Raw genomic sequence first — 24,029 nt, 5'->3', positions numbered from 1 at the left:
GTGGTCTTTGCTTGCAGGCCTTGTTGTTTAGTATTTATTCCACAAATTTGTGCTGACATACAGAAACAAAAGTCACAATAATGTTCTCTAATGAACTGATCATTTATGAGTCCCAACTCAAATATTTTTCCATACAAAACACTAGCACTTATTTTCCCTACGCTATCTCACTCAGTGCCCCTCAGTTGACATCCTTATTGGTTTGAACTTTGAGACTGTGGCAATATCCCCAAGTATCAATCAAGTACAAATCAAATGAATCAAAAGAATTTAACTGCACAATTTGCTACAAGTACAAGATTACATGAAGTTGATGAAAGTGATGTTAAAGAATTCTTTAAATCACACACAAGGCTGTTGGCAAGTGAGACTGCAGTTATACCAGTTAACAATAGGAGCAGAGAAAATAAAAAATGCCTGTTTCAAAAAAGAATAATTTGAATATCAAGCAATTAAGGGAAGGCACTAGGAAAATTGATGAGGCTTTTAATAATTTTGGTAAAAATGACTTTCTGCCTATTAAGAGAGTGAAAAAAGGAGGCCACAGAATAGGAGAAAATACTTGCAAGTTACATATATGGTACAGGATTTATTCCCAGAATATACAAGGACCTCTCAAAACTTAGTAAGAAAACAAGTAAGGCTCCAAAAAATTGGAAAAAAAGATGTTAATAAGCACTTTGCCAGGAAAGACACATGATTGCTAAATTAGCACTCAAAAAGATATTCATCATTATTGGGCATTAGGAAAATGCATATTGGAAGCACAATGAGATACTATTACACTCCTCCTAGAAAGGCTAAAGTTAAAAAGACTGACCATACCAAGCAGGCAAGGATGTGGAACAACTACAAGTCTTGTACACTACAGGTAAAAATGTAAAATGGCAGAACCACATTGGAAAATAGCTTACAGTTTCATATACTTACCATATGATCCAGCCTATCTTCTCCCAGGTATTTGCCCGTGAGAGACAGAAATATGTGCCCACACAAAGACATACACATTGATATTCATAGCAGTTTTATTTGTATTAACCAGAAACTGTAAACAACCAAAATGTCCATCAACAGATGAATGGATAAGCAAATTGTGGTATATTTAAAAAATGGAACACTAATCAGCAGTTGCTTGAGAGAAAACTATAGAATCATACCAACAACATGATGAAGATCAAGTGTGGTCACTTGATCAGCAAAAGCAGCAGCAGCTGGGAACTTTTTAGAAAAGCAAATTCACAGGCCCCACTCCAGATCTACTAAATCAGAAACTCTGAGGGTGGGAGCTCTCCAAACCACAGCTTTAGACTAATTTGCTAAAAGTATCAGTGAAGGTTTTTGATGTCAACTATGTTTACTATCAGTAACCAACTCTGGCTAACTTAAATTGAAGATAAATTTATTGGCAAATATCAAGTAACTCTCAGAATTGGTAAGAAATGGTAAGAAAGATTCTTAGGGAATCAAGGAACCAAGGGAGTGAGGGTAACAGAAATAATCTGGTTAAGGCGCTGTTGCCGCCAACAACATATGCCATCTCTTCTATTTGACATAGTGGTCACTGTAGGCAGCTGCTGCTCCTGACAACACAACCATGGATGCCACATTGCCTATCTATCAGAGATCCAATATCATCCATCATCCCTTCATCTTAGTATCACTTGCTCAAGATTTAAAGTACATACTGGCAAAATCCAGATCACGAGGCTGTCAGGGGGATGGGTAGAGGGTGAATCTCACCCATTAGGCTTCTAAAGTTAGAAGGAGGAGGCTACTTCTCACTAAGACCTAGATGATGAGAGGATTTCCCAAATCTAGCAAATGGGTTCAGATGCTGAGTAGTCAAAAACAATTACAGATGCCCACTATTCAAAGTGTTCTGAATAAAGTAAATTAGGTGTATTTTTAGCAGGACCACTTTCTAGTAGAATTAGTCAAATGTATTCTTTGTATTACTAATTATGGACTTAAGAAGGATCCATAAAACTTACTCTTTGTTCTGGGGGTTAAGTCTTTTCATTCAAGTATTGGCTCACAGTGGATCGTAAGAGTGGATGGTGCTAGCATGTGCCTTTCCACTGCATGTTTGAATAAAGACTAACATGAAATGACTGTATTAAATAATGCTACCTTGACTAGACTTTTGGTAGTTAGTCTTCAAGTGTTGTTATTTAAAACTAAATTAATTGGACATTCATTGGCAAAAATATGAACCTTGATCTAAATGTCACACCTCATACAAAAAATTAACTCAAATGGACCGTGGACTTCAATGCAAAACATAAAACTTAAAAAACAACAACAGCAACTTTGAATCTAGGACTAGGCAGAATTTCTTAGAACTGACACCAAAAGCTTGAACCACAAAAGGAAAAATTGACAAATTAGACCTCATCAAAATTAAAAACTTACTCTGCAAAAGACTCTATCAAAAGGATAAAAAGATAAGCTACAAACAAGGAGAAAATATTTGTAAACCACATATCTGACAAAGGAATAGCACCTGGAATATATAAAGAACTCACAAAATTCAACAGTAAAAAAACCTAGCAGGCAAAAAACATGAGCAGACATTTTACCCAAGAAGACATACAAGTAGCAAATAAGCACATGAAAATAAGGTCAACACCATTAGCCATTAGGGAAATGCAAATTAAATCCACAATGAGATTGCACCATATAAACAGTTTGGGATTATTTTATTTATAAAACTAAACAATGTGACCCAGCATGACCTGGCAATTAAACTCTTAGACTTTTATCCCAGAGAAATTAAAACTTATGTTTACACAAAAATTTGTAGATGAATGTTCACAGCAACTTTACTAGGAATAGCCAAAAACAAACTATGGTACATCCATACTAGGGAATGTTATTCAGCTACAAAAAGAAACAAACTATGGCACATGCAACAACTTGGATAAATCCCAAGGGAATTATCTGAGAGAAAAGAGGCAATCCCAACAGGTTATACCCTGTATGATTCCATTTATAGAACAGTCTTGAAACCATAAAATTGTAGAAATAGAGAACAGATTAGTAATTTCTAAGGGTTAGAGACATGAAAGGGGTCAGAGATGCGAATGTGAGTATAAAGGGCAAAAGCAGGGATCATTGTCGTGATGGAAATGTTCGTATCTTGCTTGACTGTATCAGTCTAAATATCCTGATTATGATACTGTACTACAGATGATACCAATTTTGGGAACCTGGGTAAAAGGCACAAGGGATATCTTTATTTCTTACAACTACATGTGAATCTATGATTATCTCAAAACAAAAGGATTTAAAAAACAAAACAAGGCAAAAACTGCATACTAGTACTTAGGTTCTGAGTCCAGAAAGGCAGCCCACTCACTATGGGTAGGGATGAGCTAACAACACTACTATCGTTATTGTTAATACATATAGATCCATGACTGTTTGTAATCTGGTTTCAGTTTACCTTCTTGTCTCTTCTCTTGCCTTATGCACATTTTCTGTGCTCCTACCATACTGTACTCAATGTTCCTTGGCCTAATTAGGCCCAGTGAAAACTCCATATACTTTCCACATACTTCTGCCTCTGCCTACAGTATACCTATCCACTGGACTTCATGACTTCAATACCCTAATGTCACCAATGCAGCTTCCTGTAAGTATCTGGTTACAGCCCAAAGCACTGAATTCATATATCTGAAATAGCTTTCAGTATAAAATCCAAAATTCTTAACCCAACTTACAAGATACTACATGACCTAACTCTGCTTACCCTCTCTGCCATTATTATCCTCTCTCTCTGTACACATTGGTCTTTCTGAGCTTCTCAAACAAGCTAAGTTCTTCCCCTACCTCAAACCTTGGCTCAGACTGTTCTCCTGGCTAGATCCTTCCTAATCATCCTTTTCCCCAACTCATTTGTCAACTGCTACTTCTTCAAAGAAATCTTTCCAGGTCTCCCGGTCTAGGCCAGGTCCCCCTATTCTACACAATCAGAGCACCCCTTATCCTATTAAAGCATTTAACAAAATCATAATTAAAATACCTGTAAAAGGAAATGTTTAATGTCTGACTGCTCTGCCAGTCAGTGAGCTCCATATTAGTAATCATATAGAAAATTGATCTTTTAGGAAAAATATTTTATATTAAATTTTAAGTTGTTTATTCTTTCTACCATATAAATCCATTTGTCTCTTTTAACTTGTTTACATTTATTGTCTCTTTCTCTCTCTCTCTCTCTCTCTCTCTCACATACACATAGAGCCTTGTATGAATGGTTTGTGGAAATTACAGAAATTGTGGAAATGTTTAGATTAAAGCACTACTGGAACAGGAACAACAGAAGCCTCAGGATAAGATGATCACTTGACAGAAGTAGTTTACCAGAGCAAAAGTTTAGATCTGGGAATTGCTATAAAAACATAAGTCCCCATTCTCCAAAACTGGCAGGCAGAACTAATGGGTGAGGCACTGAATTTTTCAGTCTATGGAAGGCAGTCTGAATTAGTTTTATCTAGAGATTTTAAGAGGTAGTAAGATCCCAGGTGACATTTAGTTACAATTTTATCTGTTTACTTGACTGTCAACCCACTAGATAGTGAACTCCTTGAGGACAAGTACTGTGTCATTCATCTTATGATCTCAAACTTGGCACTCAGGAGGCACTTAATAATGTTTATTGAATTAATGAATATATAATTCACCCTGGAGAATTAGGGATTTGATATATTACCCCTCTTAATGAGTCTGTAAATTTCAAAAGAGATTGTGTTTAGTACAAAGAAACAGATTGTAAAGGGTAGCATTTCAAGCATCAGATATAGTGTGAGTGTCTTGCTGGCTCTTCAAATTATTCATGCAGACAATTCCATGCTGTGCTTAGGAGCAGGGGGTAGGTGGAAAGAGCATATATCCTCTTTGTGCATTAGTTATTATCTCTCCACTGCCTCTACTGTTAACTTTTTCAACTACCATTAAATACAATACATCTCTTTACTATATTTGATTATGAAGGAAGATGTGTCCTCCTATATTATCCATAGCTTGTCAAAAAGAAGAAACATAAAGAGCTTCAGTTGTGTTGAAAAACTCCTAGTATTTAGATATCAAATAGGCATTTTCTAAATAATAACATAATAATTTTTAATCCTTTAATAAATATGCCTTGATAGATAGGCATCACCAGTGACCACCTATGTGATATGAGGATTCTAAAAAAGCTCTGAATCATCCATGATCATTCCCCTTTGCTCCAAATGATGTCTAATACTTCAGAGCTAGAAGTTCATTCCTTAAGGGTCTCCAGTTCCAGTAACATGGCATCCTGAGTAATGCAGAAACCCTAATATAGAAAAGCTGCATTAAACATAACAAGTGATAACAATAGATGAGTTCACACACAGAAAAAAATCTCCAGATGACAGAAACAAAAAAGAAAGGAAAGCCAGAGTGATAAGTGTGTGACTTAACTCTGCATCAATTTTGGGGCAATGTTACTGAATCTTGAAACAGCAAGTGACTTGCACTTTAATATCTACTCAGGGAAAGAAGTTGAAGCCTTGAACCTAAGGGAGTTGGAAGTCAAATATTGCATAGTAATAAAACTCTCCAAGAGCTGAATTCTCAGGCCTGTAACTTGCATAGGACAGAAATCCAAATTTATATTTGAGAAGTTTACATAGCTGAGAAATTAACATAAATATTTATTGGTACTGAGCCTGTGATATTTTTGTGGGTCTGGTGCAAACAAACAAACCAACAAAATGCTCTGGGTCACATGGGATTTCCACAGAGAAAAAAAGCCATGTGAAGATAATTTCATAAAATAAAAAATTATAAAACTGAAGCAAATGATCCACCATGAACAAAAGTCAACAAACATATAGCATCCCCAAAAGTCTGAAATAACAGGGGTGTCTGGCTGGCTCAGTCAGAGGAGCATGTGACTCTTGATCTTAGGGTTGTGAGTTTGAGCCCCATGTTGGGTATAGAGATTACTTAAATAAAGTTTAAAAAACTTTTAAAAATCTGAAATAACAGAAAGGACTGTTTGAATACAATTGTCTAAAATAATTAAATACACATGTCAAAATGATGAAAAGAGTCATTGGAACCATAAAGAACAAAAGCCAATGAAAATAGAATAGTAGATTTGGAAAAGAACTAAATAGAACTTGTAAAATTAAAAATATAATCGTTGGAATTAGAAGCTCAATAGATAAGTTAAACAGATCAGATAAAGATAAACAAAGAATTCTATGAGTTAGAAATAGGTCTGATAGTTATCCAGAATGAGTAAGGAGACAAAGACTTGCAAAATGAAAGTAACAAATATGGAGAGTAGCATAAGAAGATTTAACATACGTCTAATGGGAATTCTACAAAGAAAGAAGGGGAAAAAATTGTGAAAAGATAATAGCCAAAAATTTTTATGATTGATGAGTGACATGGATCTTTTAAGAAATACAAATCCCCTGCAAGATAAATAAAAAGAAACCTACATCCAGCTACATCATAGTAAAATGGCAAAATGCCTAACAAAGAGGAAAACTATAAAGTAGTAATCACAGAAGAATTCATTCCTTTAGCTGTGATTTTCTCTTTACTAAAAAAATGAATTCTAAATACACTCTAATGAAGGAAAGTAGCTACTATGGCCAGATGAGAAGGGCTTTGGGATGAAAAAAATCAAAACTTAAAAAACATATAGGAACAGGAAAAAACCTCTCATTTCTCAGGTCTAATATTCTTGTGCCTTTAGGAACTGAAATACAGCAGAAGTTTGGATATTTGATTACATTAGAATGAATCATTCTAATATAATTCAAATACTTCTAAAGATTATGCTCTGACCACATAAATTCAATATACTCTCAGGCTCAAATGTATCATATACAGAATAAGGCAGGGAAGGCAGGAAATTAACAACCTGTCATTTTTGTTCACTGCTACTAAGTGGATTATCAAGCAGTGAACCAAAGGCATAAATATTTGATTGGTAATTATCCCCATTAATTCCTCCAACCTGAGGAGAAACCTCTGCCTTCAGAATATTTTCCATGAAGGGCTATTGCACTTTCCAAGAAAGGAGATTTTAGTCTGTTTCCTGGAGGGGTCTGATAAGAAGCCAATGTCTCCCTCAGGGTCTGAATGAAAGCATAATGTGCTGTTATCTTTTGGCAGAGGATCCGGAGCTCTAAAAGATAAAAAATGCTTGGGAGTTGGTCTCAGAAGAGAAAATTAACCCCAGACTTTGGATGACTATCTCAAATGATAAGTGGACTAAGTCCCCCAGAGAGATTTAAGGTTTCTCAACTTTCTCACCTGAATAGGTTTCACTCACTAGTGTTTTCCATTAAAGTTCACATAGAATAACAGAAAGAGACTTCATCTTTTTTGTTCCAATAATTCTTTTGACCTTTCCAGTTTAGACATCCATTCCCAGGGAAACTGACATCATCAGGAACTGCTTCTTTGAAATCTTAAGTCCAAACATTCCTGTTCTTCCAGATCCCTTGTTCAGGCTAATCCTTTCATACTGCTCCTGTACCTCATTAGGATCCCAGTACCTTGACCTCTCTATTAACCCTCTTCTCTTTCATTTAGACTTCAACCAATTTTGACATTAACCACTCTCTTTTAAATATTCTCAACCCAAGGATCCTACTTAGGAAAGAGAATTCAATGAGATATTGTGGGTAAAGCGCCGGCTGAGAGAAGGGCTCAACAAAGGGTAGCTAACACCATTACCATCGCCACCACCAACATACATTCTTATTCTTTTGTCACTGTATCATACCAGACTCCACGGCACACAATCTGGGGCTGCTAAACATTATTGGGAAAAATCACTAAAGTGTTCAGACAGATGGCAGTAAATTCATGCTTCCAGACTTAACTGACAAATAATTCTGTTTCTCTAATGAGTTTTCTGAATTTTGAGACTACTATAAACATTCTCTAGTCTCCTCCAATCTCCTTCCCCCCACTTCTTCCCATTGTTCTCATTCTCTCATTACACAGAAAAACAAAAAAGAAACTATCAGAAAGAACTTCTCCAACCTAGCCACCCAAAACTGCAAACCTTTCTGCATTTGCACCTATCCTCCCCTGCCTTCCTCCTCTGACAATGAAGCACAGTCTGGCTTATTGCTAAAGGCCAATGACTCCATATTCTCTCCCACTCTCTGTCATGCTCGCCCACGTAACTTCAACCTTTCTCCATTGGCTCCTTCTCATTATTATTTAAAACATATCCCACCTTCAAAAATTCCTTTTTATTCCAGCTACCTCCTTATCTCTCTCCTTTTCTTCCCACCCAAACTTTTAAAAAAGGTTGTCTGCTTTTGCTGCCTCTATTTATTTACTTCCTATTTATCCAGTGTCATTGTGATCTGGTTTCCATTTGTACACTCCACTGAAACTGTTACCTGCTGTATCAACAACTCCTATAAACTCTACTCAGTTCTCATTTCATTTAACAGCTCAAATCACTTTTGGTACACTGATTACTTCCTCCATCTGAAACACTCCATCTTTAGGGAGGCCCCTTTCCTAGAACTCCTCCTATTTCTCTGACAGCTTCTCATGACCATTCTTTGTTTTTGTTTTGTTTTTTTTTGTTTTTTTTTTTTTTTTTTAATTTTTTTTTTCAACGTTTTTTATTTATTTTTGGGACAGAGAGAGACAGAGCATGAACGGGGGAGGGGCAGAGAGAGAGAGGGAGACACAGAATCGGAAACAGGCTCCAGGCTCCGAGCCATCAGCCCAGAGCCTGACGCGGGGCTCGAACTCACGGACCGCGAGATCGTGACCTGGCTGAAGTCGGACGCTTAACCGACTGCGCCATCCAGGCGCCCCTCATGACCATTCTTTGTGGTCTCTCTCCTCTTTCTCTACACATCCCTAAATATGGTACCCGAGAGGCTGGTCAAGGACCCTACTCTTTTCATACTGTTAACCTAATTACACAACAGCCATTAGACTGAGGTGGCTCTAATGTCCTTGCCCAAATTCTGTGTAAATGCCTCAAGGTTATGAAATCTAAACGCTAAGGACAACCAATCATAAACAGCCAACTGGGCTTTAAGGTATAGCCAATCAAATAGTTTCCTTTCTTTGTCTCCACACCTTCTCTACATAAATCTTTCCCTTGGCTCCTCTCTGGGCTCCAAACTTCTGCTTTTACTCTGCCCAATTTCGATAGATTTTTGCTCAATCTTAAAATTCTTAAAACTCTTAAAATTCTTAAACTCTTAAAATTCTTAATATGCCTGTTATCTGTTAGTAAGTCTCTGTCTCATTCCCTTCAGTCCTACCTATATGCTAATCAATATTTCAGTTTAGATCATCCCCTTGATCCATACATCAAAGTACTTTTCCATCCCTTAGGCATTCTGTCTCCAAATCTGTTTCTGTTGTGTTCTCTATCTCAGTGAAGGAGTTTACTATCCATCTTCCCAAACCACAAATCTGAAATCATCCTGTCTCTTCCCATTGTTTCACTCTTCATATTCAGTCAGCTACCAAGTCCAGGCCATTTTACTTGCTGCAGTAGCTCTCAAATCATTCCACTGACATCATTATGTCACAACTTCTTAAGAGTTCCTCCAGTTTCCAGTGGTGTCTATTTTAATCCATTCTCCACATAAAGCCAGAATGATTCTTGGAAAATGTAAGTTATATCACACCACTCCTATGCTTAAAATGTTTCAGAGTTTTTGTTGCTTTTAGGATTAATGCTCTAAAAACTCCCTAGCATTTTTCTAGGTTTCAATCCTGCACTCCCCTCTTGCAAGCAATCTGCAGCCATTCTGAACTTCCTTGAATTCCTAGAGTGCATGCTTGTGGCCTCTAAGCTGTTGCTGTACCTTGTCCTCCTTTTCCTAACCAACTCTGCCCTCAACTCCCTTAAACCTCAACTTTATCACTTCTAGGAAACTACCTGACACCCCTACAGTTTGAAATTCTCTTAGGTGTTCCCAAGGCATCCTGTACTTATCCAGTAATTAAGAGTATTGTCTTGTAATTGCTTGTTCCCTAGACTAAAGCTCAGGTAGATTGTAAAACCCTAGAGGGCAGAAATCACGTGCTCTTCCCATTTCAAGGGCCTAAAAGGAGCGTCTGACACACAAAATAGCAGTTCAATTAATATTTGTTGAATAACAATTCACCTTTTTGGAATGAGAGCGGCCAGAAAAATACCCGAAAGAGGGGACTTAAAGGGGACAGAGTAAAAAAATCTATAATTAACAAGTGAGATGGATACAGAGTACCTAGGTTTTTCCACACACTCGGCGTGGGGGACTAGGCCCACTGCCTTGGCGGAGAGCACCGCGACTACGGGCTCCCGAGGACAGCCACAGGGACCGCGCAACCCCAGGCGAGGAAGGACAATAGCCTGGAATTCGGCTTCGTGTTTCCGGTGGGGCAGGCTCGCGCTCGGCCGGTGAGGCCCGGGGGTGGGGGCTCCGAGCCCGGCCCACGGCGAGAAAGGCGCGGCCCGCTGGGCTCCCGCTGCCGCCACCACCGCCGCCACCTCCTCCGACGCCGTCGCTCCGCCCCGCCCCGGAAGTGACTTGAGGCCCGTCCGGAACCTGCGGGCCCGGCTGCTGCTCAGCAGCCGGGCCCGCAGGTTCCGGACGGGCCTCAAGTCACTTCCGGGGCGGGGCGGAGCGACGGCGTCGGAGGAGGTGGCGGCGGTGGTGGCGCAGCGGGGGCCCAGCGGTCGGGCCGAGGGCTACGGGCTGCCGACCGCCGCGGGGCGACGACGACGCGGAGGAGGCGGAGCCCGGAGAGGGGTGGGGGCCGGGGAGGGTTAGGGTGGGAGGGGGTGGGGGGGGTGTCCCTAGGCTCATGGAGCCGGCCGAGCGGGCGGGCGGCGGGGATCCCCCGGAGCCCGGCGGGCGTCCCGGCCCGGACTCGCGGGGCTTCGTCCCGCAGAAGGAGATCGTCTACAACAAGCTGCTGCCCTATGCCGAGCGGCTGGACGCCGAGTCCGACTTGCAGCTGGCCCAGATCAAAAGCAACCTGGGCCGGGCCGTGCAGCTCCAAGAGCTGTGGCCCGGGGGCCTCTTCTGGACCAGGAAACTCTCCACGTAAGTGTGTTCGGGTCTGCAGGGTGGGTGCGTGGGCAAAGGGGGGCAAAGGCTCAGTGGGAAAGCGTCTGGGGCAAGGGCAGCGGCGGCTCTTTGTCCACACGGGACCGCTGGACACAGCTCTGCCCCGACTCGACCCTCCGGTGGTCTCCGAGCAGTAGTCGGAGAATCGCTACCGGAAGCCTGGGAAGCACTCAAGTCCGCTCCCTGCCACTTTACTGCGGGACCTCCTCTGTCCTCACCAGCCTTGTAGGTCCTCCCTAGCTGCTTCTCCCCAAGGGTTTAGGTTGTTGTCTTGCGACCTACGGCATCTTGGGGAGCCGGAGGGCACCAGGCCCTCAGGGAGAGATGAAGGGTCCCTCAAGGGTCCTGAACCTTTGCCCATGGGGGATGTGGGAGGAGAGGATTCGTCTATGGGGGAGTAACTCGACTTTTCCTGGTGCTTCCTCCGGTTCTTCCTCTACGGTCTCCGCCTCTTTATAGCCCTCAATTCAGGTCTCGTAACTTTCTGAATGGGAAGGAGGCCGTAGGGAACTTGTAGGTTCTGCTTTTTTGGGCCTGCTCAGTCTTTGTGAGTTTGATTGAATAGATTGGTTCAAAATCAGCTCTTAGCGCTTTCTTGAGCTGTATACTAGACAGTTAATGTTGAGAGTGTTGAGTCTTAGAACATCGGGAAACTGTATGTTTCTCCAGTTGTGACATTTCCTTTGGAAATGTGCGACCCTAAGGAAAATAGAAGAGAGCTGTCAGATTGTCCAGGGCGTTATTAGTACAGGGCTTGCGTTAATTTTTGAGTCGCTCAGATGAATATAGATGACCTAAAAATCAGTTTCAGGAGTTATGTTATTGTTCGATTACGGTTTCTTTTTTTTTTTTTTTTTTTTGCACAAACTCTCCTTAAGCTATAGTGCCACTGAAATTGGGGGGGGGGGGCAGCAAGTAAAAATACGGTCTGGGGGGGAAAGGTTAGGCACTTTATTTGCTAGATGGGTATCCTCGTTGTGAGAGAAGAATTTTTTAAGAAAGTTGTGCTGTATCTTCTTTGGTTAACTGTACACAAAATCTGGTAACATTGTATGTTCATGAATGTGGGTATGGATGGATAAACACACAAGACATAAGTCACTTATCCACTGTTTACCCAAATCTGCTGAGTGAACTGGGTGATGACTCAGGGTTTTGTAATGCAATAGTCTTGTCTACATTTCCTCACAGGATGATTCTTATCTGCCAATTATTAGGGAGCCTCTGACAAATTTCTCATCTCCACTTGGTGCAGTGGTGGTGGGAATAATTACCTTTTTAATTAAAAAGCAAAACTTAAACACTTAATTTTCCCTTTTCAAAGAGTGACCATAAAATGTCAAGGTTAACAGCTCTCCTCTTGAAGAGTGTAAAGAAGTTTGTGTATTTAGGATTCTTAGGAGACTCTGGGAAAAAAGAAATGCAACAGGGAAAAGAACCACTTTTAGTCAAAACAGCAATGTTCTATGTTTTATAACTGATTGAAATCAAATGATTTTTCATGTGAGCTTCTATGTGTTTGTCTTACTCAGGCACAGTAAAACTACTTTGTCAGTTCCAGTAATTCCCCATTTTAATCACTCTTATTAGATTTGCCAGAGAATAACCATTTTGGGGGACACAGCTTCTTTTAGATGCACAATACATACCAATGTGTGAATGCTTACCTGGTTTGGATTTCTGAATCTAGAATCTTCACAGGCATAGTTAAGCATTGTTTTCTGACATACTTATTACTCAGCTTGGCAAATTAGCACCTAGAGTTTGATTATTTTTGGCTTATTATGTGTAAGTAGCTTTTATCTGGAAATGGCTAAAAATACAGTGGAGACAGTCCTTGGTGTTGAGGGCAAGATTGCAGTTGAGAAAGCTTACTAGCCTGTGAAACTCAAACCATTTATGTCGAAGTAACTAGCAAGAAATGCTGTCAGGATTTTATTTTGGAACAAACTGATTCTAAGGATTGCAGTATGAGACATTCTGAACTTGGTGGGACATGTTGTGATCTTGGGTGTATTTTTTTCTCCTAAGTCATGTTAAGGTGACCTGTTTATAGTTGCACTTGTTGTTTTTTAATAAGCCTTGTGTTGCACAAGTTTACATCTAAATGATGCCAAAACATGTGATGATAGCTGGCAATTACCTGAGCAGTGATCATATTTAGTACTTTGCAGAAGAATGGAAAGTAGTAATGAAAACAAAATCTAACTTCTACCAGTAGTAGCTCTGTGACGGTGGGAAAGTGACTTTAATTCATGTATATTAGTATTCTTGTGAAAAATGAAGGGGTTGGACTAAATAATTCCTGGGAGACAGCCCTGGTGTGGTATTTTATGATTTTATTTTTTATCCTGTAGAGCCTCAAATAAGCCAATGTGTATCTTTCTGCAAGGACTGTTTGAGCAGCTTGTAAAGCACTGGGAATAGTTGCATAGATCAAGCACATTCCTAAAGAAGACCAGAGTGTAAATGCTGTTCAGAGGCACTGGGACTGGATCCCGGACCAGAAGTATACACCCCTAATCAGGGCATCACAGGTCTGTGTGGGATAGAGTTCTGGTTTGGGGATATTCAGGCTCCCTTTTTTTTTTTTTACTTTTTACCTCACCTTAGTACTTATTGTCATTCTGTTTCCATCCATTTCAAGACTTGTGGGTCTATGTAGTATCTCTGTGAGAAAGGTTATTTCTGTGTATTTTAAAAATTGGCCTGTGATAAAATACAAGCTCTCTTGCATGAACAAGTTAAAGTATTAGAACTGCCTGTTAAAGAGACATTGTGTGACATAATATCACAGGGACAGTTTTTAAGAAGCAAGGAAACAAATTGGAGAAGAGAGGCTCAAACCTAATAATGGTCACAGAAAAGACTGCTCCTGGACACTAAGTGAAAGGTATTGGTGGATAACTGGTATGGCCCATGATGGAGTTGAATAAAGGTAATCTTGAAACTTGCTTTTTTTCTCCCTTTGTCCTTTGGACCTTTCACATGAGGCGGTGGAGGTCTAGTTTGAAGATGTCAGTTTCTCTTTACCTGGCCTTTCCGTGAACATTATCATCTTGGTCTTTCTTAACCTCTCTGAAGCTTTAGAGTCCTCTTGGAAAGTGTGATAGACTCTTAGTGGTTTTTCAAACTTAAAACTTAGCCATGGACTGTTGTATAAAAGCAAAATCAGAAGCACAATATTGGGGTCTTTGGGAAGAATGCAGTTGCAACAATTTTTTTTTTCGTTTTAACACTTCACTGACCATAGAAGCCCCTGAAGCCTGCTCAGGGATCCAAAAATCACTGAGTTAGTGCTAAAGGGCCTTTCTAGCTCTGTGTTCCTTTAAGTTGGTCTAGAGGAAGGAAAACAAGTGAATGGGCTACTATTTCCTATAAGTTTACCTGTAATTACATTATGGATGTAATTCTTTAGTGTTTCCTTTTTTCAATCAGAATTTTGATTCTCGTGAAGGATGTGGGCTTACTGTATTATGAAGGACATTTAAATGTTTTTACCAAGATGTTTTATTTTTAATTTTTTTTTAATGATTATTTATTATTGAGAGAGACAGACAGAGCATGAGCAGGGGATGGGCAGAGAGAGGAGGAGACACAGAATCCAAAGTAGGCTCCAGGCTCTGAGCTGTCAGCACAGAGCCCGACGTGGGGCTCGAATTCACGAACCCTGAGATCATGACCTGAGCCAAAGTCAGATGCTTAACCAACTGAGCCACCCAGGCGCCCCCCCCCCCCCCGCCCACATTTAAATGTGTTTTTTTTGTTGTTAGAGTGAAATGTTAACTTCTGTGCTGTTTTATTATTATGATATGACCATTATATTGAGAAATCATTTCATTTGCTAATTAAACTGTAACTTCCTTGTTTAATTATGTAGGCTTCTAAAATAGGAATTGGATTATCCCAGTTGAAACCACATAATGTATTTAATTAGATTATATAACCACCGGAAACCTAAGTTTAGTCAAGATAAGAATTATCAAATACACTGAACTCCTTTTATGGAAAGTAATAATCTGACCACAAGAGCACCCAAATTTGTATCATCTCTTTGTTAAGGGAGAAAGTGGAAAATGCTAACTGCTGAATCTCAGTTATCTATTAACACAATGAACTTATTTAGGGTATCTAATGTTTGCGTGTTGAAATTGTGAAGTACACAATAAATAGAAGTGCCTGTTTTTAATAAAAAATCTTAAAGTCTTGACACATTACCACATTCATCAGTGAAAACCAGTTGGGAAAGTAGTAGAGAAGGTTTGCCATTGTTACTATGTGACAACACTCCGAACAAGAACCAAAGTTTCTTTGTAAAGTTGATTTAAAAGTTGATTTTCCATAGAAAGACAAAGTAAATGAATTAAATGATTTTGGGAATATGAATTTTTCTGACAAAGTTATGTAACAGTGCAATAAACTATCCTTCTTTTTTTTTTTAATGAACAAACTATTTTTTAGAGCAGTTTTAGGTTCAAAGCAAAATTGAGCACAAAGTTCATATATATATGAAGCCCTTCCCATTTTTCAAATACCTCTTTAGTTTCTTTCTTTCTTTCTTTCTTTCTTTCTTTCTTTCTTTCTTTCTTTCTTTCTTTCTTTCTTTCTTTCTTTCTTTCTTTCTTTCTTTCGGCTCCATGCCCAATGCTGGGCTTGAACTCATGACCCTGAGATTAAGAGGCACATCCTCTACTGACTGAGCCAATCAGGTGCCCCTCAAGGACCTCTCTTACTCATTCTTTTAAAACACTTCATCAGTTTTTTCTCCTCTAGTTAACAGGATGTTATTGCCAGAATCTCATTTGTCAATATATGTGATTTGAATAGTTCTCTAACCCATCTTCCAATTATCAACTCATGGCCAATCATGTTCCTTCCATACCCACCCACCCCCATTATTTTTGAACATATTACTTCATTCATAGGTGCTTCCAGGATGTATCTCTAAGGGAAAAGGGGTTAAACCAAAAAAGTCAATACTGATGCCATTATCTAAGCTAAAAACATGAATGATGATCCATTATCACTTTGGTCAACCTCATGAAGTTCTACTTTGCAAAATTTGTGATTTTACTTGTGAGTTTCCATTTGGATTGTTTTGTCTAAGGCTTATTGCAAATAGACCCCATGGACAGAAATTTAAAATACAGCTTATTAATGAACATTTGTGTGTTATGACATCTTAACTTCGAAGGCATAGAATCAACCCTGGAGCAACAAGGACTCCCTTGAATTATCTCCCTTTTAAAAACAAAGACACTGAGGTTCTTATTAGCTAATACATAGTTTGATGTAAAGTAGTAGAAGCAGGAATCTTTGAACAAGTTATTTTCTGAGTGCTCTTTGTGGGCCAGGCACTGTTTTTGGCACTTGGGATATGTTAGTGAGTGAAAGATTTCTGCCCTCTTGGGAAGTTCCAGTGTGCTCTTTTTCTTAGCACACCTTTTTGTTCGTTAAGGACAGCCTAGGCAAGGTGTAGCTCCGTCAACAAATTTGGGGGAAGAAAATATGAATTCTAAGTGCATTACTTAAAAAAAAATCTTATGTTTTAATGCCCTAAATGGAGGCACTGAGGAGCACAGTTAGAAAAAAAAAAAAAAAAAAATCTAGTAAAACAGAACCATTCATTGTTCTTCAGAAATCTGAATGTATCATTTAAAAATAATTTTCCCAGGGCCCCCTTGGTGGCTCAATCGGTTGAGCAGCTGACTTTGGCTCAGGTCGTGAACTCAGGTTTAGGGAGTTCCAGCCCCACGTCAGGCTCCTCAGAGCCTGGAGCCTGCTTCGAATTCTTTGTCTCTCTCTCCCTCTCCCTCTGCCCCTCCCCTGCTCATACTCTCTCTGTCTCTGTCTCTCTCTCAAAAATAAATGAAGATTAAAAAAAAATTTTTTAAACAATGTTCCTAAGTCGTCTCGCTGCAGTGTTATAAAATTGTCTTAGAAAGACATGTTCTTAAGTGAAATGGAGGCGACTTGTTTGTTTTTAAGGGGTGCTTATTTATTTAGTGGTAAATAAGGGCACAACCTCCAAACCAGTTTTCTCATTGTGGAACCTGGGAGTTAATTTTTCTGTTAAATGAGGCTCATTTGTAGTGAATCTTCCTCTCACTGCACATCTTTTTTGTACAAAATCCAAATCTGTGTTTCTCTCTAACCTTTGTAGAAAATTAGATCAAAATCTCATACAGTATGAATGGCAAGCTGAGAACATGGTAATAAAAGCAACAGCAAGCAAACAACAACAACAAAACCTTTATATTCATTGACACAGCCAGTGGAATGTTAAAAGCACATACTATAAATATTCATTCCCATTTGGAATCTTGAGGTTGGCTACTTCCATATTCGGCCTACACTCAGCATTTCTTCCCTTTTAGCACACTCCCTCTTGATCCCTTGTTCATGCTTTTGTAGTCTGTGTGCATATTTTCCCTCTACTGTGAGCTTTCTGGAGGTCAATGTCCTCCATGCTTAACACCTTTCCTCCACTCCCAGCATTTAGTACTGCAGTGTATACATTCATAGGTACTCAATAATATTATAATTTACTTTTTTATTCTTTGTAAACTAAAGCATTATGAAATTCTAAGAAACTTTTACAGTCAAATGGAGAAAACAAACCTGGGATGAGGTCTATTTTAATACTCTATTCAAAAGAAAGTAGTATATATTTAATAAAAGAAGTGGAGGAAAGGAGCATTTTGGTTAAATAAAAGAATGGTGTGTTTCATAATCCAAAGTGGGGGTCAGGGAGAATAGGTTTCATCGGTGAGTTTGAGACTTTCATTTAAAAATAAATCTAGGGGCGCCTGGGTGGCTCAGTCAGTTGAGTGTCCAACTTCGGGTCAGGTCATGATCTAATGGTTTGTGGGTTTGAGCCCCATGTTAGGCTCTGCACTGACAGCTCAGAGCCTGGAGCCTGCTCTGGATTCTGTGTCTCCCTCTCTTTTTCCGTCCCATCCTCTGCTTGTGCATACTCTCTCTTTGTCTCAAAAGTAAACATTAGGAAAAATAAAAATAAATCTATAATAATTTTTATGCCTGAATATTTAGTATTAAGGGGCACCTGGCTGGCTCAGCCAGTAGAGCATGAGACTCTTGAGCTTGGGATTGTGAGTTTGAACCCTGTGTTGGGTGTGGAGATTACTTAAAAAAATAAAATATTGGGGTACCTGGGTGGCTCAGTTGGTTAAGCACCCAATTTCAGCTCAGGTCATGTTCTCATGGTTCGCAGGTTTGAGCCCCACCTCAGGCTCTCTGCTGTCAGCACAGAGCCAGCTTTGGATCCTCTGTCTCCCCTCTCTCTCTGCCCCTCTCCGCTCATGCACCCATGCATGCATTTTCTCAAAAATTACATTAAAAAATAAAATCTTAGAAAATATATTTAGTATAAAATAATTTAGGGTACAGTAATACAGTTTTTTGATAGGTGAACCATACAGTTTTGGGTAATGGTAATCACCTTTTAGGCTGGTTTGACTTTTTTTCAGAATACATAGACCCTAACTGGGTACCTGGGTGGCTCAGTTGGTTAAGTTTCCAACTCTTGGTTTTAGCTGAGGTCATGATCTCACAGTTTGTGAAATTGAGTCTCATGTCAGACTTTGCACTGACAGTGTGGAGCCTGCCTGGGATTCATTCTCTCTCTCTCTCTCTCTCTCTCTCTCTCCCTCCCCCTCTCTCCCCCTGTCCCTCTGTCCCTCCTCTGCTCATGCTCGCCCTCTCTCTCTCTTTCAAAATAAATAAATACACATTTAAAAAAATATATAGAACCTAAACTTTAGAGTTTAAAAATATAGTGAAGGGGCCCCTGGCTGGCTCAGTTGGAAGGGCATGCTACTCCTGATCTCAGGGTTGTAAGTTCAAGCCCTACATTAGGGGTAGAGATTACTAAAAAATAAATAAATAAAAACTTAAAAAAAAATTGAAATATACTAAAGGCCTTTTCCCTTACCAAGAAAAAACTAACACCATTGCAGCTATGAAATGGGTTTGAGAATAGTATTGTAGTTCAAATAAGGCAGAAATTACTTAAGAATTATTAAAAAATGGTTTAGGGGCACCTGGGTGGCTCAGTCGGTTACGTGTCCGACTTTGGCTCAGGTCATGATCTCACAGTCCGTGAGTTTGAGCCCCATGTTGGGCTCTGTGCTGACAGCTCAGAGCCTGGAGCCTGCTTTGAATTCTGTGTCTCCCTGTCTCTCTGCCCCTCCTCCACTCATGTGCACGCACGTGCCCTCTCTCTCTCTCTCTCTCTCAAAAAAAAAAATAAACATTAAAATTTATTAAAAAGTGGTTTATAATCTCCTAATGGTAGACACTCTAAATGGAATGTTTACTAAAACATTTTGGGGCTTTTCAGCATAGATATTTCATCTTGTTTTCTGACAAATTTCTTTAAAAAAATTTTTTTTTTAATTTTTTTTTTTAACATTTATTTATTTTTGAGACAGAGAGAGATAGAGCATGAATGGGAGAGGGTCAGAGAGAGAGGGAGACACAGAATCTGAAACAGGCTCCAGGCTCTGAGCTGTCAGCACAGAGCCCGACGCGGGGCTCGAACCGACGAACTACGAGATCATGAGCTGAGCTGAAGTCGGATGCTTAGCCGACTGAGCCACCCAGACGCCCCTAAAAAAATTTTTTTTAATGTTTATTGATTTCTGAGAGGGAGACAGAGCACGAACATGGTATGGGGCAGAGAGAGAGAGAGTCACAGAATCTGAAGCAGGCTCCAGGTTCTGAGCTGTCAGCACAGAGCTCCATGTGGGGCTTGAACCCACAAAGCGTGAGATAATGACCTGAGCTGAAGTCGGCCACCCAATTGACTGAGCCACCCAGGTGCCCCTGACAAATTTTTTTTTTAAGCCAAGAATGGAGTAGAAGTTTTTAGAGTAAGAAATTTTATGAACGCAAGCTTTTGCAGTTGAGTGTTTATATTTTAGGCTGATTCCTAAAGAGTGTTTTTTATGTTTTTAATTTTTTTAGAGAGAGAGCGTGCACAAGTGGGGGAGAGGGTCTGAGGGGGGTAGAGAGAATCTTAGTTCCACACTCAGCTCGAAGCCCTATGTGGGGTTTGATCCCATGACCCTGGGATCTTGACCTGAGCTGAAATCAGGAGTCGGTTGCTCAGTTGACTCAGCCACCCAGGCACCCCAGATTCCTGAAGAGTTTAGTCAGAATAGTTTCTCTTTTGAGGGAAAATGGGTTACTTCCAGAGATACCAATAAATAAGATGTTGTCAAATTTCTGTCAACATGTGTCAAGCAGAGGTCCCTATTTTTTATACGGCAGGAAAAAAGTTATTTAACAAATTCAGGAATGATTTAAAATGTGATATTTCTTTTTAAATTATAATTACATAAACAATTATCTTAAAAGGTTTTCACTTTGTGGGCTTTTTTTTAGTTTGTATGGTATCACAATTTTTTAAATCTACATTTTGATTTATTAATGCTTATAGAGAATTTTTCACTTGTGGGTTATAACCATAGAGTTGTGAAATCAATTTAGGTCTTAAGAGTTTTTTGGTTTTTTGTTGTTGTTTTGGGCCGTTTTGTTTCTTTTCTAGTGAACTGCATTAGAATTATTAGTGTAAATTTAGAGGAATAAAGGTGAATGTTCATGACCTTAATTTGTTATATATATGTTTATGTGTATATCCTGGGTTATAGATGATGGCAGGTTGTGGCCCCCAAAATATGAAAGCTATTAATTTTACAGGTTTCTTTCTGTGATTCAGGTCGTATCATCAACAACTACGCCTTGAGCTATAAAGGTATAAGGGATGAAAATGAAAAGTTACAACAGTTCAAAAATTAAACTGAGGGATCTTATAAGAGAGAATTAATTAATAGATTGTTGAATGAGAGGTACAGATACTACCTATCATATATTGAGGCCTCAGAACGTGCCAGCACTATGCTAATAACTTTACATTCATTTTTTCATTTAATTTTCACAAACAACCCTCTGAATTGTAGGTATGTTTGTTACCCCAGTTTTACCTTTGAAGAAATGAGGCTTAGTGAGGTAATATATTGGCTGGTTTGCCTGAAGACCACAGGGCTCTTGCTCTTAACCATGTGTTCTAGAGGAAAGAAACCCCCAGGCTGTATACCTGGGAAAGGGGAAGTGCACCTGAACCTTGAGGTGGGATTTGGTTAGATAAGGAGGAATTTTGAAAAAGCTTTTTAATGTAGGGGAACAGAGATATGAGCAAATTAACCATATAACTGGTAAAGTCTATATTCAGAGCATCATATTGAAATAATCAGTTATCTGTCTCCTTCTAGGCTGTATGCTCCAAGACCATTTGTTACTTTAATGTTTCCATTCCCTGTTGCCATGTCTGGCTCTTAAATATTGTTCAGTAAAGTCTTTCAACATATGAATGCCCCTTATCCATGCCTCCAGAGAGAAGCAACTGGGAAAAGAATAGAGGCATCATTATTAGGTATTAATAGTGGATGACTATATTATTCCAGAAGTTGTCAATTTTAATATATCATAAAGAATATAACTGCGAAATACAATCTGCTGAAACTTCAGTGACTATTGTTTAGCCTGGCGTATAGATGGGGATAAAGAGAAGTGTATACTTCAGCTTTTCTTGTCCATTTAAAACCTTCCATCCATCAGAAGTACTATACTTGGTAAAGATAATAGGCCTGTTTTTTAGTGTGTTTTGGAAACCTACTCAATGTTTTAAAGCCATTTTGTTTAATTAGGTAAAATATTTATTGTTTGAAGTGTATTTTTTCTTTTCAAAAATAGATTAGCTCTAGTGAGCTGTTTTTAGTTACATAAGCCAGTATATTTCTCAAGATATATTCATATCTTGAGTCAAAGAAATGTTTTTCAGAATGTCTGTCTTGTTTCATTCTTTGGTTAGAGTCGAAGGTTATATATGATATATGTATAGGAGCCAGAAATACAATAATGAATAAAGAAACACATATATAACTACTCTAAGAAGTAAAATGTGGAAAATAGGTTTGGTACAAGCTATTAAGGGACAGAGAACAGAGATAGCACTTTTGGTTGGGAATGAAGGAGCACTTCATGAAAAGAAGTCTTAAAGGATAGACAGGCTATCCTTTGAATATGAACAAATAATTATGTAGTAAACAAATATCCTAAGATGTATGTAGCCTCATTAATTGAAACAGATTATTTTAGTATTATGTTTTTAATGATTTAAATATATTTTAAACCATACATTGTGCTCCAGTCAGTCTGCTAAGGTGCAGTGAGTGGTTCTCAAATGTAGTAAAATGTCTGGGAAACGTAAGAACAACTGGTACCTGGGTCCCCATTGTAGATCAGTTAAGTCAGAATGACTTCCTTGTACATTAATCAATTACCTATCACCATAGCCTTGTGAGGAAATCCAGGTTTTACTAATACAGGAATTAAATGACTTGCCCTAGGGACTGACCTGGAGCAGTTTGAATTCTCTGCAAACTTGTAAAATCATGCTGCGCCTGCTGGCTTGGCTACTGTGTTGAAATCAGTAACTATTCTGTCTATTCAGAGTAGATAATAATGTTGGGAGTTGCAAAGCAATCTAGAGCATGGAAATGTAGGGTGTTCTCTACTTTAGATAACACCTAATTTGCCTTTCTTCCTTATCAGCAGACACTTGGAATTGATATCCTTTATTGTTGTTTGTTTCTGATAGTGTATCCCTTTTCTTGATCCTCAGCTTGACCTCTCTGGAAGTGAAATGGGAGAATAAGGAACATTCTCTTGGTTGTGTCTTTTTGCCACAGTATGCTGTTCTTGGCTCTGTTCCTCTCCCTAGAGCCATCTCCTGTGCCTCTTCCTGCCTCTTTCCCCAAATGCTCAGATTTTCTTGACCTTGGGTTGCTTATTTACAGTGATGACAGCTTTCTAATCTTTGAAGATTCACATCCGTGGTCACTTACATGTGATGAAACATTGGCTTAAAAAAAAAAAATCACAAAACTCTAATACTACTTCATTTATCCCCCCCTTCTGTTTAGTTTTCCAGTATGTGTTTCCTCACATCTGATTGTGAGTTCATAGTGTAAAGGAACAAAGTATATGAATCATATTCTTGTCCTGTGTATGTCTTTTGCTCTAGAAATGCTTTTTGAATACATGGGTAGTTGAGTGAAAAGAGAAGGAGAGGTGGATTTCTGAGAAAACGCTTTATTTTTTCTGTTCACTCACTGTTCCTACCAATGAGAAGCTATATCTGCATTTTTAATATTATACATAATAATGAAAGACTTAGTCCTGGAATAAAGTCAGAGTAATAAATTCCTGATCCTCTAGTGTTCTCTGCAAATTTTGCCTTTTTTATTTTTTATTTTTTCAATTTGATGCTGTCTTAGGAACAGAAGATAGTAAAGTGGGGAGGGAGGTTGGGTTTTTTTGTATTATTTTGTTTTCTGGTTAGAGGGAAGAATGTTTCAGGTATTTCATTGGTCATGCTTATTTTATTTGCTTTAAAATACTTGTCAGTTAGTCCTCGCTGTCGGGTATTAAGACATAGTTTAGAAAATTCTTATGTCTCACCATTTATTCAGATATTTTACATTTTAGTACAGTTTTATTGTTTTAGAATGTACTTCTTGCACATTTCTTTTAGAGAAATTTCTAATGAATCTTTTCGTTGATATTATGAGAATGGAACAGTTTTCCTTCATTCATCATTATTTTTAATCTGGGTGCCATACAGGAAGGCTACTGATTTCAAAAGACATATTCTGTGTATTTTCTTATGTAGTGTAAAAGTAGTTTTTTGTTGCTAGTTTTGGATGTCTTGGGGAAAATCCTAGTATTGACAACATCATCTTCTGTTCCTGAAACAGTTGCCCCTATTTGTGTTTCCTAGGTTACTTTTTTAATCTCTACATTCAGAATAATGCTAAATAATAATAGTAAGAATAGTCATTATTG

The 24,029-nt window shown here is 38.8% G+C and overlaps 2 protein-coding genes across 4 annotated transcripts in view; one reads left to right on the top strand and one right to left on the bottom strand.

The window, feature by feature from the left end:
• Positions 1–10,492, bottom strand: part of ACYP2 (acylphosphatase 2) — a 279,196-nt gene extending 268,704 nt beyond the window's left edge. For both annotated transcript variants that reach the window (XM_053890694.1, XM_053890695.1), the window contains exon 1: positions 10,254–10,492. The gene's annotated coding sequence lies outside the window, so the exon portion shown is untranslated. The remainder of the gene's footprint in view (positions 1–10,253) is intronic.
• A 325-nt stretch (positions 10,493–10,817) lies between these two features.
• The window catches only part of PSME4 (proteasome activator subunit 4), a 98,846-nt gene continuing 85,634 nt past the window's right edge, over positions 10,818–24,029 (top strand). The window contains exon 1 of one of the 2 annotated variants that reach the window (XM_019421276.2): positions 10,818–11,075. In XM_019421276.2, the coding sequence (XP_019276821.2) occupies positions 10,834–11,075 (242 nt within the window). In that variant the 5' untranslated portion in view covers positions 10,818–10,833. Of the gene's footprint in view, positions 11,076–13,488; positions 13,637–24,029 lie in introns of those variants that run through there. The other variant, XM_053890690.1, reaches the window with a different exon arrangement.

Source organism: Panthera pardus, unplaced genomic scaffold (genome assembly GCF_024362965.1).
Source record: "Panthera pardus isolate Hobbes unplaced genomic scaffold, ASM2436296v1 HiC_scaffold_25, whole genome shotgun sequence".
Taxonomy (NCBI): domain Eukaryota; kingdom Metazoa; phylum Chordata; class Mammalia; order Carnivora; family Felidae; genus Panthera; species Panthera pardus.
The sequence above is the reverse complement of the archived record's forward strand: the minus strand, read 5'-3'. Positions and strand labels throughout refer to the sequence as shown.